Below are 17,666 nucleotides of genomic sequence, written 5' to 3'. Positions count from 1 at the left end.
TTTTTGTAGTTCATTTTGCCGATGCATTTGCAGATCTTCATTTGCTGATGCATTTGCAGATCTTCTATACATTATTGGAGTGATAGTGGTGGATGAATTGTACTTCTAAAGTGATATTTTTCATTATTTGAGTACCTTTGAAATTGTAAGTTTAAGTAAATTTTTTAAACAACTTGAAAAACTGAAAATTTGAGGGTTGTAAAGGAAAATTTTAAATGTTTAAGGGTTAAAGATGTTGGAGAATATAAATAGATATCAGATAGAATGCATATAATGTCCAAATAAGACTTCTTACCCTCAGTAGATGGTTATTTTCACCTCTGTTGTTTTTAAGCAGAATCCTTAGACTTTTGTTTTAGTTAGAAATGATGCAGATGTCAGTATTATTCTGGCACATGTGCATATTATTTTTGAATTTTTGTTTAATACTTACCATGGAATGGTTTATTTCTGCAGATGAGGAAGAAGAGATTCCTCATCAGAGTGATCTCATAGAACAAGCAGCAGAGATGCTATATGGTCTCATCCATGCCCGTTACATCCTTACTAATCGTGGCATTGCACAAATGATTGAGAAATATCAGGCGGGTGACTTTGGACATTGTCCGAGAGTTTATTGTGAAAACCAGGTGAGTTTCATCAGTTACTTTATAGTAGTGTGATTTTCTTGTATATATTTTTTTTAGCAATAATGTACACTACTGAGACATTTAGAACCATTGAATCTTGCTTATTTTGTGAAGCATTCTCATGTACCACTAGTTAGATGATCCCTTTTATGGTTTTCTCTTATAGCATTCTTAGAAGTTGATTCTCCTTTGACATATCCACCCATACTCGCATTTCTTTTTGACATACCTTGCCATCATTGGTCTCATTTGTGTCTGCATTGCACTGCTTTGTGTATAATACCATACATCTATAATGCATACATGTTGTTGTTGTTGTAGATTAGAATTACCCTTCCCTGCCTACAGAGAGACTGACACACCATTACTCTTTATCATTGTAGTACATGACTTTCCTGAAGGGATAGACTCCTACCCAAATATATTTGCAGATGACTCAAAGGTCATAAGGAATGTGAAAAATAAGGAGGATTGCATCAACTTACGTGAGAACCTGGACAGACTTCAGAATTGGTCTGGTATGTGGTTGATGAAATTCAGCCCAAGCTAATAGAAAGTAATGAGGATGGGAAGAATGAAAGATGACTTTAATGTGATTATTATCGAGCAGGAAATAGGCTTCAGTGTTGTGTCTGTGTGTAAGGATTTGGGAGTCTACATTTACCCTAAGCTGTTGTCAGAGAATAGTTAAGGAGACAGACAGCTTGCTGGCAAATATTAGAGTAGCTTTCAAGTATATGGATAAGGAAATATTTTGCAAGGTGTTCGTATCCTACATCAAGCCAGAAGTACAATGTATTGCTCAGATTTGGTCACTGCACCAAAAGAAGCACAAAAAATTGATATAGAGGGTCCAGAGGGAGGCAACAAAAGTGGTACCAGAAATGCAAGAGATTAGTTACAGGGTAAGGCTGGAGGCTCTGAATATGCATGACCTCTTTAGAAGTGAGAAGAGTGAGTGGTGACCTGATCACAACCTTGAGTTTTTAAAAGATTGATGATGATGTGGACAATGAACAGCATTTTTAGAGATATGGGGACAGGGCAACTGGAGAACATGACAGGAAATTAAGTGAGAAACTTGTGAAAAAGGATGTGAAGAAGTACTTTTGTAGTATATTGTGGATGAATGGAATGAAATGACAGAGGATAGGTTAATGTAGACATGTACATTTTGGAAGTTACATCTTAGAAGAGAATTTTCAAGAGATGTAAAATTCCCTGCCCTTACCGTACAGATACCTGATCACAAATTGGCAGTTGCAAATGCTGAACTTTTCTTGTGACTAGCATTTATGCTCTGACTCTGAGTGAAACGAAGCTCAAGGATAAAGGGGAAGAGTGGTTTGGTAAAGTCGTGGGTGTAAAGTCAGGGGTTGGTGAGAAGACAAGAGCTAAGGAAGGAGTAGCAGTACTCCTGAAGCAAGAGTTGTGGGAGTATGTGATAGTGTGAGAAAGTAAATTCTAGATTGATGAGGGTAAAACTGAAAGTCGATGGAGAGAGATGGGTGATTATTAGTGCCTATGCACCTTGTCATGAAAAGAATGATCATGAGAGGCAAGTGTTTTGGGAGCCGCTGAGTGAGTGTATTAGCAGCTTTGATGCACGAGACCAGGTAATAGTTATGGGTCATTTAAATGTGAAGGTGTGTAATGTAGCAGTTGAGGGTATAATTGGAATACATGGGGTGTTTAATGTTGTAAATGGAAATGGTGAAGAGCTTGTGGATTTGTTTGGTGATTGGAAATACCTGCTTTAAAAAGATATGTACACATAAGCATGTAAAAGAGAGACTTTTGGATGTTCATGTACTGAGAGAGGCACCTGGAGGGATATTTGATCACTATCTTGTGGAAGCGAAGGTTAAGATTAGAAGAGGTTTTCAGAAAAGAAGAGAGTGAGTTAGGGTGAGGAGAGTGGTGAAAGTGAGTGAGCTTGGAAAGGAGACTTATGTGAGGAAGTAGCAGGAGAGATAGGGTATAAAATGGTGAAAGGTGTGACCAAATTACGTGAGGGAAATGGGTGAGGAATTGGATATATTTAGGGAAGCAGTGACGGCTTGCACACAAGATGCTTGTGGCATGAGAAAGATGGGAGGTGGGCAGATTAGAAAGGGTAGAGTGGTGAGATGAACAAGTAAGGTCGTTAGTGAAAGAGAAAAGAGAGGACTTTGGACAAGTTGAAAAAGAGGGCGTATATATATATATATATATATATATATATATATATATATATATTATCCCTGGGGACAGGGGAGAAAGAATACTTCCCACGTGTTCCCTGCGTGTCGTAAAATGCGACTAAAAGGGAAGGGAGCGGGGGGCTGGAAATCCTCCCCTCTCATTTTTTTTTTTTTTTTTTAATTTTACAAAAGAAGGAACAGATAAGGGGGCCAGGTGAGGATATTCCCTCAAAGGCCCAGTCCTCTGTTCTTAACGCTACCTCGCCAATGCGGGAAATGGCGAATAGTATGAAAGAAAGAAAGAAAGATATATATATATATATATGTATGGGGGGGGTTGGGCCATTTCTTTCGTCTGTTTCCTTGCGCTACCTCGCAAACGCGGGAGACAGCGACAAAGTATAATATAAATAAATAAATAATATATATATATATATATATATATATATATATATATATATATATTTTTTTTTTCTAAACTATTCGCGATTTCCCGCATTAGCGAGGTAGCGTTAGGAACAGAGGACTGGGCCTTTTTTGGAATATCCTCACCTGGCCCCCTCTGTTCCTTCTTTTGGAAAATTAAAAAAAAAAAACAGAGAGGGGAGGATTTCCAGCCTCCCGCTCCCTCCCCTTTTAGTCGCCTTCTATGACACGCAGGGAATACGTGGGAAGTATTCTTAATATATATATATATATATATATATATATATATATATATATATATATATATATATATATATATATATATATATTTTTTTTTTTATTTTTTTTTATTATACTTTGTCGCTGTCTCCCGTGTTTGCGAGGTAGCGCAAGGAAACAGACGAAAGAAATGGCCCAGCCCCCCCCCCATACACATGTATATACATACGTCCACACACGCAAATATACATACCTACACAGCTTTCCATGGTTTACCCCAGACGCTTCACATGCCCTGCTTCAATCCACTGACAGCACGTCAACCCCGGTATACCACATCGCTCCAATTCACTCTATTCCTTGCCCTCCTTTCACCCTCCTGCATGTTCAGGCCCCGATCACACAAAATCTTTTTCACTCCATCTTTCCACCTCCAATTTGGTCTCCCTCTTCTCCTTGTTCCCTCCACCTCCGACACATATATCCTCTTGGTCAATCTTTCCTCACTCATCCTCTTCATGTGCCCAAACCACTTCAAAACACCCTCTTCTGCTCTCTCAACCACGCTCTTTTTATTTCCACACATCTCTCTTACCCTTACGTTACTCACTTGATCAAACCACCTCACACCACACATTGTCCTCAAACATCTCATTTCCAGCACATCCATCCTCCTGCGCACAACTCTATCCATAGCCCACGCCTCGCAACCATACAACATTGTTGGAACCACTATTCCTTCAAACATACCCATTTTTGCTTTCCGAGATAATGTTCTCGACTTCCACACATTCTTCAAGGCCCCCAGGATTTTCGCCCCCTCCCCCACCCTATGATCCACTTCCGCTTCCATGGTTCCATCCGCTGCCAGATCCACTCCCAGATATCTAAAACACTTCACTTCCTCCAGTTTTTCTCCATTCAAACTCACCTCCCAATTGACTTGACCCTCAACCCTACTGTACCTAATAACCTTGCTCTTATTCACATTTACTCTTAACTTTCTTCTTCCACACACTTTTCCAAACTCAGTCACCAGCTTCTGCAGTTTCTCACATGAATCAGCCACCAGCGCTGTATCATCAGCGAACAACAACTGACTCACTTCCCAAGCTCTCTCATCCCCAACAGACTTCATACTTGCCCCTCTTTCCAAAACTCTTGCATTTACCTCCCTAACAACCCCATCCATAAACAAATTAAACAACCATGGAGACATCACACACCCCTGCCGCAAACCTACATTCACTGAGAACCAATCACTTTCCTCTCTTCCTACACGTACACATGCCTTACATCCTCGATAAAAACTTTTCACTGCTTCTAACAACTTTCCTCCCACACCATACATTCTTAATACCTTCCACAGAGCATCTCTATCAACTCTATTATATGCCTTCTCCACATCCGTAAATTTTTTTTTTTTTTTTTTTATACTTTGTCGCTGTCTCCCGCGTTTGCGAGGTAGCGCAAGGAAACAGACGAAAGAAATGGCCCAACCCCCCCCCATACACATGTATATACATACATCCACACACGCAAATATACATACCTACACAGCTTTCCATGGTTTACCCCAGACGCTTCACATGCCCTGCTTCAATCCACTGACAGCACGTCAACCCCGGTATACCACATCGCTCCAATTCACTCTATTCCTTGCCCTCCTTTCACCCTCCTGCATGTTCAGGCCCCGATCACACAAAATCTTTTTCACTCCATCTTTCCACCTCCAATTTGGTCTCCCTCTTCTCCTCGTTCCCTCCACCTCCGACACATATATCCTCTTGGTCAATCTTTCCTCACTCATTCTCTCCATGTGCCCAAACCACTTCAAAACACCCTCTTCTGCTCTCTCAACCACGCTCTTTTTATTTCCACACATCTCTTTTACCCTTACGTTACTCACTCGATCAAACCACCTCACACCACACACTGTCCTCAAACATCTCATTTCCAGCACATCCATCCTCCTGCGCACAACTCTATCCATAGCCCACGCCTCGCAACCATACAACATTGTTGGAACCACTATTCCTTCAAACATACCCATTTTTGCTTTCCGAGATAATGTTCTCGACTTCCACACATTCTTCAAGGCCCCCAGAATTTTCGCCCCCTCCCCCACCCTATGATCCACTTCCGCTTCCATGGTTCCATCCGCTGCCAGATCCACTCCCAGATATCTAAAACACTTCACTTCCTCCAGTTTTTCTCCATTCAAACTCACCTCCCAACCCTCAACCCTACTGTACCTAATAACCTTGCTCTTATTCACATTTACTCTTAACTTTCTTCTTCCACACACTTTACCAAACTCAGTCACCAGCTTCTGCAGTTTCTCACATGAATCAGCCACCAGCGCTGTATCATCAGCGAACAACAACTGACTCACTTCCCAAGCTCTCTCATCCCCAACAGACTTCATACTTGCCCCTCTTTCCAAAACTCTTGCATTTACCTCCCTAACAACCCCATCCATAAACAAATTAAACAACCATGGAGACATCACACACCCCTGCCGCAAACCTGCATTCACTGAGAACCAATCACTTTCCTCTCTTCCTACACGTACACATGCCTTACATCCTCGATAAAAACTTTTCACTGCTTCTAACAACTTTCCTCCCACACCATATATTCTTAATACCTTCCACAGAGCATCTCTATCAACAATTATCATATGCCTTCTCCAGATCCAGAAATGCTACATACAAATCCATTTGCTTTTCTAAGTATTTCTCACATACATTCTTCAAAGCAAACACCTGATCCACACATCCTCTACCACTTCTGAAACCACACTGCTCTTCCCCAATCTGATGCTCTGTACATGCCTTCACCCTCTCAATCAATACCCTCCCATATAATTTACCAGGAATACTCAACAAACTTATACCTCTGTAATTTGAGCACTCACTCTTATCCCCTTTGCCTTTGTACAATGGCACTATGCACGCATTCCGCCAATCCTCAGGCACCTCACCATGAGTCATACATACATTAAATAACCTTACCAACCAGTCAACAATACAGTCACCCCCTTTTTTAATAAATTCCACTGCAATACCATCCAAACCTGCTGCCTTGCCGGCTTTCATCTTCCGCAAAGCTTTCACTACCTCTTCTCTGTTTACCAAATCATTTTCCCTAACCCTCTCACTTTGCACACCACCTCGACCAAAACACCCTATATCTGCCACTCTATCATCAAACACATTCAACAAACCTTCAAAATACTCACTCCATCTCCTTCTCACATCACCACTACTTGTTATCACCTCCCCATTTGCGCCCTTCACTGAAGTTCCCATTTGCTCCCTTGTCTTACGCACATTATTTACCTCCTTCCAGAACATCTTTTTATTCTCCCTAAAATTTAATGATACTCTCTCACCCCAACTCTCATTTGCCCTTTTTTTCACCTCTTGCACCTTTCTCTTGACCTCCTGTCTCTTTCTTTTATACATCTCCCACTCAATTGCATTTTTTCCCTGCAAAAATCGTCCAAATGCCTTTCTCTTCTCTTTCACTAATACTCTTACTTCTTCATCCCACCACTCACTACCCTTTCTAATCAACCCACCTCCCACTCTTCTCATGCCACAAGCATCTTTTGCGCAATCCATCACTGATTCCCTAAATACATCCCATTCCTCCCCCACTCCCCTTGCTTCCATTGTTCTCACCTTTTTCCATTCTGTACTCAGTCTCTCCTGGTACTTCCTCACACAGGTCTCCTTCTCACGCTCACTTACTCTCACCACCCTCTTCACCCCAACATTCACTCTTCTTTTCTGAAAACCCATACAGATCTTCACCTTAGCCTCCACAAGATAATGATAAGACATCCCTCCAGTTGCACCTCTCAGCACATTAACATCCAAAAGTCTCTCTTTCGCATGCCTGTCAATTAACACGTAATCCAATAACGCTCTCTGGCCATCTCTCCTACTTACATAAGTATACTTATGTATATCTCGCTTTTTAAACCAGGTATTCCCAATCATCAGTCGTTTTTCAGCACATAAATCTACAAGCTCTTCACCATTTCCATTTACAACACTGAACACCCCATGTATACCAATTATTCCCTCAACTGCCACATTACTCACCTTTGCATTCAAATCACCCATCACTATAACCCGGTCTCGTGCATCAAAACCACTAACACACTCATTCAGCTGCTCCCAAAACACTTGCCTCTCTTGATCTTTCTTCTCATGCCCAGGTGCATATGCACCAATAATCACCCACCTCTCTCCATCAACTTTCAGTTTTACCCATATTAATCGAGAATTTACTTTCTTACACTCTATCACATACTCCCACAACTCCTGTTTCAGGAGTATTGCTACTCCTTCCCTTGCTCTTGTCCTCTCACTAACCCCTGACTTTACTCCCCAGACATTCCCAAACCACTCTTCCCCTTTACCCTTGAGCTTTGTTTCACTCAGAGCCAAAACATCCAGGTTCCTTTCCTCAAACATACTACCTATCTCTCCTTTTTTCACATCTTGGTTACATCCACACACATTTAGGCACCCCACTCTGAGCCTTCGAGGAGGCTGAGCACTCCCCGCGTGACTCCTTCTTCTGTTTCCCATTTTAGAAAGTTAATACAAGGAGGGGAGGATTTCTGGCCCCCCCGCTCCCGTCCCCTCTAGTCACTTTCTACGACATGCGAGGAATACGTGGGAAGTATTCTTTCACCCCTATCCCCAGGGATAATATACCTATATATATACATATACACATACACACACATACACATACATACGCACATATACACACACACACACATACATATATATACATATGAAAAATGTAAGAAACAATTTAGAAAACTGAAACTTCTAGCTTGAAATGAATGGAAAAAAATGAATGTCACATAATGGTTCAACCTCTGGCTATGGAAAAAAAGGAAATGTATAATTTATTTACACAAACGTCAATAGCAGTTCTCATCAGTTTAACCACTGTATCAATAAGCTTCAATGTCTAAGCTACATTTTTTTCCAATTTCACTATTTTCCTTCACATTTTCAATTGTGTCTGAAGGTTCTACTTCAAGAGTGATTGTTTTTCCAGTAAGGGTCTTCACATCTTGGTTACATCCACACACATCCGTAAATGCTACATACAAATCCATTTGCTTTTCTAAGTATTTCTCACATACATTCTTCAAAGCAAAGACCTGATCCACACATCCCCTACCACTTCTGAAACCACACTGCTCTTCCCCAATCTGATGCTCTGTACATGCCTTCACCCTCTCAATCAATAGCCTACCCTATTATTTCCAAGGAATACTCAACAAACTTGTACCTCTGTAATTTGAGCACTCACCTTTGTCCCCTTTCCCTTTGTATAATGGTACTATGCAAGCATTCTGCCAATTCTCACGCACCTAACCACGAATAATACATATATTAAATAACCTTACCAACCACTCAACAATACAGTCACCCCCCTTTTTTAATAAATTCCGCTGCAATACCATCCAAACCCGCTGCCTTGCTGGCTTTCATCTTCTGCAAAGCTTTTACACCTCTTCTCAGTTTAACAAATCATTTTCCCTAACCCTCCCACTTTGCACACCACCTCGACCAAAACACCCTATATCTCTCTATCATCAAACACATTCAACAAACCTTCAAAATACTCACTCCATCTAATTCTCACATCACCACTACTTGTTATCACCTCCCCATTAGCCCCCTTCACTGAAGTTCCCATTTGTTCCCTTGTCTTGTGCACTTTATTTACCTCCTTCCAAAACATCTTTTCATTCTCCCAAAAATTTAATGATACTCTCTCACCCCAACTCTCATTTGCCCTCTTTTTCACCTCTTGCACCTTTCCCTTGACCTCCTGCCTCTTTCTTTTATAAATCTCCCACTCATTTGCATTATTTCCCTGCAAAAATTGTCCGAATGCCTCTCTCTTCTCTTTCACTAATAATCTTACTTCTTCATCCTACCACTCACTACCCTTTCTGATTTGTCTACCTCCCACGCTTCTCATGCCAAAAGCATCCTCTGCGCAAGCCATCACTGCTTCCCTAAATACATCCCACTCCTCCCCCACTCCCTTACCTCCTTTGTTCTCACCTTATTCCATACTGAACTCAGTCTCTCCTGGTACTTCCTCACACAAGTCTCCTTCCCAAGCTCACTCACTCACCACTCTCTTCACTCCAACATTCTCTCTTCTTTTCTGAAAACCTCTACAAATCTTCACCTTCGCCTCCACAAGATAATGATCAGACATCCCTCCAGTTGCACCTCTCAGCACATTAACATCCAAAAGTCTCTCTTTCGCACACCTATCAATTAACACGTAATCCAATAATGCTCTCTGGCCATCTCTCCTACTTACATACATATACTAATGTATCTCTCTTTTTAAACCAGGTATTCCCAATCAACAGTCCTTTTTCAGCACATAAATCTACAAGCTCTTCACCATTTCCATTTACAACACTGAACACACTATGTATGCCAATTATTCCCTCAACTGCCACATTACTCACCTTTGCATTCAAATCACCCATCAGTATAACTTGGTCTCGTGCATCACAACCACTAACACACTCATTCAGCTGTTCCCAAAACACTTGCCTCTCATGATCTTTCTTCTCATGCCCAGGTGCATATGCACCAATAATCACCCATCTCTCTCCGTCAACCTTCAGTTTTACCCACATCAATCTAGAGTTTACTTTCTTACACTCTATCACATACTCCCACCACTCCTGTTTCAAGAGTAGTGCTACTCCTTTCCTTGCTCTTGTCCTCTCACTAACCCCTGACTTTACTCCCAAGACATTCCCAAGCCACTCTTCCCCTTTAACCTTGAGCTTCGTTTCACTCAGAGCCAACACATCCAGGTTCCTTTCCTCAAACATACTACCTATCTCTCCTTTTTTGTCATCTTGGTTACATCCACACACATTTAGACACCCCAATCCGAGCCTTTGAGGAGGATGAGCACTCCCTGCGTGACTCCTTCTTCTGTTTCCCCTTTTAGAAAGTTAAAATACAAGGAGGGGAGGGTTTCTAGCCCCCCACTCCCGTCCCCTTTAGTCGCCTTCTATGACACGTGAGAAATGTGTGGGAAGTATTCTTTCTCCCCTATCCCCAAGGATAAATATATATATATATATATATATATATATATATATATATATATATATATATATATATATATATATATATATATATATATATACCACAATGCTCGTCCCCAATCTGATGCTCTGTACATGCCTTCACCCTCTCAATCAACACCCTCCCATATAATTTACTAGGAATACTCAACAAACTTATACCTCTGTAATTTGAGCACTCACTCTTATCCCCTTTGCCTTTGTACAATGGCACTATGCAAACATTCCGCCAGTCCTCAGGCACCTCACCATGAGTCATACATACATTAAATAACCTTACCAACCAGTCAATAATACAGTCACCCCCTTTTTTAATAGATTCCACTGCAATACCATCCAAACCTGCTACCTTGCTGGCTTTCATCTTCCACAAAGCTTTTACTACCTCTTCTCTGCTTACCAAATCATTTTCCCTAACCCTCTCACTTTGCACACCACCTCGACCAAAACACCCTATATCTGCCACTCCATCATCAAACACATTCAACAAACCTTCAAAATACTCACCCCATCTCCTTCTCACATCACCACTTGAGCCCTTCACTGAAGTTCCCATTTGCTCCCTTGTCTTACGCACTTTATTTACCTCCTTTCAGGACATCTTTTTATTCTCCCTAAAATTTAATGATACTCTCTCACCCCAACTCTCATTTGCCCTCTTTTTCACCTCTTGCACCTTTCTCTTGACCTCCTGTCTCTTTTTTCTTTTATACATCTCCCACTCAATTGCATTTTTTCACTGCAAAAATCATCCAAATGCCTCTCTCTTCTCTTTCACTAATAATCCCACTTCTTCATCCCACCACTCACTACCCTTTGTTCTCAATCAGCAAACAACAAGTAACTCACTTCCCAAGCTCTTTCATCCACAACAGACTGCATACTTGCCCCTGTTTCCAAAACTCTTGCATTCACCTCCCTAACAATCCCATCCATAAACAACCAACCATGGAGACATCACACAGCCCTGCCGCAAACCAACCTTCTTCTGAGAACCAATCACTTTCCTCTCTTCCTACACGTACACATGCCTTACATCCTCGACAAAAATTTTCACTGCTTTGAACAACTTGCCTCCCACACCATATATTCGTAATACCTTCCACAGGACATCTCTATCAAGTCTTATCGTATGCCTTCTCCACATCCATAAATACTACATACAAATCCATTTGATTTTCTAAGTATTTCTCGCATACATTCTTCAAAGCAAACACCTGATGCACACATCCTCTACCACTTCTGAAATCACACTGCTCTTCCCTAATCTTATGCTTTGTACCCTCTGTACCCTCCCGTATAGTTTCCTAGGAATACTCAACAAACTTATACGTCTGTGATTTGACCACTCATTTTTATTCCCTTTGCCTTTGTACAGTGGCTCTATGCAAGCATTCCGCCAATCCTCAGGCACCTCACCATGAGTCATACTTACATTAAATAACCTTACCAACCAGTCAACAATACAGTCACTCCCTTTTTTAATAGATTCCACTGCAATACCATCCAAAACTGCTGCCTTGTCTGCTTTAATCTTCCTTAAAGCTTTTATTACCTCTTCTCTGTTTACCAAATCTTTCTCCCTAACACACACACTTTGCACACCACCTCGACCAAAACACCCTATATCTGCCTCTGTATCATCAAATGCATTCAACAAACCTTCAAAGTGCTCACTCCATCTCCTTCTCACATCACCACTCCTTGTTGTCACCTCCCCATTAGCTCCCTTCGCTGATGTTCCCATTTGTTCCTCTGTTTTATTAACTTTATTTACCTCCTTCCAAAACATCTTTTTATTCTCCCTAAAACTCGATGATACTCCCTCACCCCAACTCTCATTTCCCTCTTTTTCACCTCTTGCACCTTTCTGTTGACCTCCTGCCTCTTTCTTTTATACATTTCCCAGTCATTTACATTATTTCCTTCAAAAATCATGTAAATTCCTCTCTCTTCTCTTTCACTAATAATCGTACTTCTTTATACTACCAGTCACTACCCTTTGTAATCAGCCCACCTCCCACTCTTCTCATGCCACAAGCCTCTTTTGTGCAAGCCATCATTGCTTCCCTAAATACACCCCATTCCTCCCCAACTCCCCTTACGTCCTTTGTTTTCACCTTTTTCCATTCTGAACTCAGTCCCTCCTGGTACTTCCTCACACAAGTCTCCTTCCCAAGCTCATTTACTCTCACCACTCTCTTCACCCCAACATTCTCTCTTCTTTTCTGAAAACCTCTACAAGTCTTCACCTTTGCCTCCACAAAATAATGATCAGACATCCCTTCAGTTGTACCTCTCAGCACAAATATTTAGTCAATTACATGGGTTCTAACCCATGTAATTAACTAAATATTTGTGTATTAATGTAAAGGTTTTTCCTCCCTTCAGTCGATGCTGCCAGTAGGATTAAGTGATGTTCCTGGTGAGGCCTTATGTATATTTTTGATAAGGGGCCCTGGATTTTGATGCATTATACAGGACAGCTAGAGAGTGGATGTGAGTGAATGAGACCATTCTTTGCCTGATTCCTAATCTGGGAAACAGTAAACAAGAGGGAAAAAGAAAAAAAAATTTTATTGCAGTATTTTTAATTGAAGAATGTGTGGAAGTCGAGAACATTATGTCGGAAAGCAAAAATGGGTGTGTTTGAAGGAATAGTGGTTCCAACAATGTTCTATGGTTGCGAGGCGTGGGCTATGGATAGAGTTGTGCACAGGAGGATGGATGTGCTGGAAATGAGATGTTTGAGGACAATGTGTGGTGTGAGGTGGTTTGATCGAGTGAGTAACGTAAGGGTAAGAGAGATGTGTGGAAATAAAAAGAGCGTGGTTGAGAGAGCAGAAGAGGGTGTTTTGAAGTGGTTTGGGCACATGGAGAGAATGAGTGAGGAAAGATTGACCAAGAGGATATATGTGTCGGAGGTGGAGGGGATGAGGAGAAGAGGGAGACCAAATTGGAGGTGGAAAGATGGAGTGAAAAAGATTTTGTGTGATCGGGGCCTGAACATGCAGGAGGGTGAAAGGAGGGCAAGGAATAGAGTGAATTGGAGCGATGTGGTATACTGGGGTTGACGTGCTGTCAGTGGATTGAATCAAGGCATGTGAAGCGTCTGGGGTAAACCATGGAAAGCTGTGTAGGTATGTATATTTGCGTGTGTGGACGTATGTATATACATGTGTATGGGGGGGGGTTGGGCCATTTCTTTCGTCTGTTTCCTTGCGCTACCTCGCAAACGCGGGAGACAGCGACAAAGTATAATAAAAGAATATAAAAAAAAAATTTTTTAATTGACTAAATAATCATATATTAATGTAAAGGTTTTTCTTCCCTTCAGCCGATGCTGCCGATAGGATTAAGTGATGTTCCTGGTGAGGCCATGGTGAAGCTCTACTGTCCAAAATGCTGTGATGTATACACACCAAAATCTTCACGTCACCATCATATTGATGGAGCTTACTTTGGTACAGGATTTCCACACATGCTCTTTATGGTCCATCCAGAGTATAGGCCAAAGAGGCCTGCTAACCAGTTTGTACCTCGTCTATATGGTTTTAAGATTCACCCAATGGCATACCAGATTCAGCAACAAGCAGCAGCAAATTTTAAAGCCCCTATGCGAGCCATCAATTATAATAATGGAAAACGTTAAAAATAGCTGTTGACGTATTAATAGACTTTTATTATAATTGATATGATAATACCTAAGCTCACACTGTTACTTTCTTCCTAGCTATTTCTTTTTCCTGTTTGAAAAGTTATCCTTATTTAATTTTAATTTAATGTCAGGCAGAGGTGACATTTAATTGTGACGAAAGTTGTGTTTGTGTATTCCCAACGAGTGGTGCAAATGGATAAAAGTGCCAATACAAAAATTGCAGTAGAGTCCAGATGGGATCAGTCACTAATACTAGGAGTTTGAACTGTTTATAGCATGTTGTAACACAGTGACTGGAAAGACTGACAACTATATGGGAGATGGCTGCATGGCAAGTTGACTGCACACATTCCGGAAGAGACCATTACCTCACTCTTGTTTACCTCTTGGAGCCATGGAGTGATCTTCCCTACCAAGGATCTTGGGTTACCATTGTACAGCATATATGGTACTGACCAGGAATTATGTAAGTTCGGTTTTCTGCATTAGGAAACTTATTCTTAATAAAATGTAAATATATACCACTGTACAGTTTTAGTATGAAAACCCTTTTTCTTTAGTGATATTTAAAGAATGATTTACAAGGATTTAGCTTTAAATGATGTAAGAATTGGATGGGAAGTGGAATATATGAACAACTCTGGAGCATGCCTTATAGAAGGATGATGATATAGGTAAGCTGCATTGCTATCATATGAATGTGGATGGCAAGATATACTAATTGTTGGGGTGATACTTAACCAAGGGGGATTGTTTGTGTAGAGGTTGCTGTGTAAAGGTACATTGTGTGTGATTCATTTAACCAAGAGTCATCCATGAGAAAGTTATTTAGTGTACTAAAGAGCAGTAAACAAGAAAATACACTGACTCCTTTGCTGAATATATTAGGAAGATGTCTCTACTAAAAGTGATGCTGCTTAACATTGTATCTAGGAAAGTATATGATAGCAAAAGAATGGATTTGAGTGGATGTGGCTTTTCTTTGTTCTTGGCACAACCTGTCTGATGTTGGAAATGGCAATCAAGTGGGCCATTGTTTCGTCTGTTTCCTTGTGCTACCTCGCTAACGCGGGAGACAGCAACAAAGCAAAATAAATATATTATTGTGTGGTGTGAGGTGGTTTGATCGAGTGAGTAACGTAAGGGTGAGAGAGATGTGTGGAAATAAAAAGAGCGTGGTTGAGAGAGCAGAAGAGGGTGTTTTGAAATGGTTTGGGCACATGGAGAGGATGAGTGAGGAAAGATTGACCAAGAGGATATATGTGTCGGAGGTGGTGGGAACAAGGAGAAGAGGGAGACCAAATTGGAGGTGGAAGGATGGAGTGAAAAAGATTTTGTGTGATCGGGGCCTGAACATGCAGGAGGGTGAAAGGAGGGCAAGGAATAGAGTGAATTGGAGCGATGTGGTATACCGGGGTTGACGTGCTGTCAGTGGATTGAAGCAAGGCATGTGAAGCGTCTGGGGTAAACCATGGAAAGCTGTGTAGGTATGTATATTTGCGTGTGTGGACATATGTATATACATGTGTATGGGGGGGGGTTGGGCCATTTCTTTCGTCTGTTTCCTTGCGCTACCTCGCAAACGCGGGAGACAGCGACAAAGTATAATTAAAAAAAAATAAAATATATATATATATATATGTATATATATGTTGGGGTGAAGAGGGTGGTGAGAGTGAGCGAGCTTGGGAAGGAGACTTGTGTGAGGAAGTACCAGGAGAGACTGAGTACAGAATGGAAAAAGGTGAGAACAAAGGAGGTAAGGGGAGTGGGGGGGGAATGGGATGTATTTAGTGAAGCAGTGATGGCTTGCGCAAAAGATGCTTGTGGCATGAGAAGCATGGGAGGTGGGTTGATTAGGGAGGGTAGCGAGTGGTGGGATGAAGAAGTAAGATTATTTGTGAAAGAGAAGAGAGAGGCATTTGGACAATTTTTGCAGGGAAAAAATGCAAATGAGTGGGAGATGTATAAAAGAAAGAGACAGGAGGTCAAGAGAAAGGAGCATGAGGTGAAAAATAGGGCAAATGAGAGTTGGGGTGAGAGAGTATCCTTAAATTTTAGGGAAAATAAAAAGATGTTCTGGAAGGAGGTAAATAAAGTGCGTAAGACAAGGGAGCAAATGGGAACTTCAGTGAAGGGGGCAAATGGGGAGGGGATAACAAGTAGTGGTGGTTGAGAATTAGATGGAGTGAGTATTTTGAAGATTTGTTGAATGTGTTTGATGATAGAGTGGCAGATATAGGGTGTTTTGCTTGAGGTGGTGTGCAAAGTGAGAGGGTTAGGGAAAATGATTTGGTAAACAGAGAAGAGGTAGTAAAAGCTTTGCGGAAGATGAAAGCCGGCAAGGCAGCATGTTTGGATGGTATTGCAGTGGAATTTATTAAAAAAGGGGTGACTGTATTGTTGACTGGCTGGTAAGGTTATTTTATGTATGTATGATTCATGGTGAGATGCATGAGGATTGGCAGAATGCGTGCATAGTGCCACTGTACAAAGGCAAAGGGGATAAGAGTGAGTGCTCAAATTACAGGGGTATAAGTTTGTTGGGTATTCCTGGTAAATTATATGGGAGGGTATTGATTGAGAGGGTGAAGGCATGTACAGAGCATCAGATTGGGGAAGAGCAGTGTGGTTTCAGAAGTGGTAGAGGATGTGTGGATCAGGTGTTTGCTTTGAAGAATGTATGTGAGAAATACTTAGAAAAGCAAATGGATTTGTATGTAGCATTTATTGATCTGGAGAAGGCATATGATAGAGTTGATAGAGATGCTCTGTGGAAGGTACTAAGAATATATGGGGTGGGAGGCAAGTTGTTAGAAGCAGTGGAAAGTTTTTATCTAGGATGTAAGGCATGTGTACGTGTAGGAAGAGAGGAAAGTGATTGGTTCTCAGTGAATGTAGGTTTGCGGCAGGGGTGTGGGATGTCTCCATGGTTGTTTAATTTGTTTATGGATGGGGTTGTTAAGGAGGTGAATGCGAGAGTTTTGGAAAGAGGGGCAAGTATGAAGTCTGTTGGGGATGAGAGAGCTTGGGAAGTGAGTCAGTTGTTGTTCGCTGATGATACAGCGCTGGTGGCTGATTCATGTGAGAAACTGCAGAAGCTGGTGACTGAGTTTGGTAAAGTGTGTGAAAGAAGAAAGTTAAGAGTAAATGTGAATAAGAGCAAGGTTATTAGGGACAGTAGGGTTGAGGGTCAAGTCAATTGGGAGGTATGTTTGAATGGAGAAAAACTGGAGGAAGTAAAGTGTTTTAGATATCTGGGAGTGGATCTGGCAGCGGATGGAACCATGGAAGCGGAAGTGAATCATAGGGTGGGGGAGGGGGCGAAAATCCTGGGAGCCTTGAAGAATGTGTGGAAGTCGAGAACATTGTCTCGGAAA

The 17,666-nt window shown here is 41.4% G+C and overlaps 1 protein-coding gene across 5 annotated transcripts in view; it reads left to right on the top strand.

Moving 5' to 3' along the window:
* CkIIbeta (casein kinase II subunit beta) overlaps positions 1-14,807 on the top strand; it is a 598,395-nt gene extending 583,588 nt beyond the window's left edge. For all 5 annotated transcript variants that reach the window (XM_071672999.1, XM_071673001.1, XM_071672996.1 and 2 more), the window contains 2 exons: positions 457-629; positions 13,966-14,807. In XM_071672999.1, coding sequence (XP_071529100.1) covers positions 457-629; positions 13,966-14,280 — 488 coding nt within the window. In that variant the 3' untranslated portion in view covers positions 14,281-14,807. The remainder of the gene's footprint in view (positions 1-456; positions 630-13,965) is intronic.
* The last annotated feature ends 2,859 nt before the right edge of the window (positions 14,808-17,666 follow it).

The sequence above is a fragment of the Panulirus ornatus genome, chromosome 18 (genome assembly GCF_036320965.1).
Source record: "Panulirus ornatus isolate Po-2019 chromosome 18, ASM3632096v1, whole genome shotgun sequence".
Lineage (NCBI taxonomy): Eukaryota > Metazoa > Arthropoda > Malacostraca > Decapoda > Palinuridae > Panulirus > Panulirus ornatus.
The sequence above is the reverse complement of the archived record's forward strand: the minus strand, read 5'-3'. Positions and strand labels throughout refer to the sequence as shown.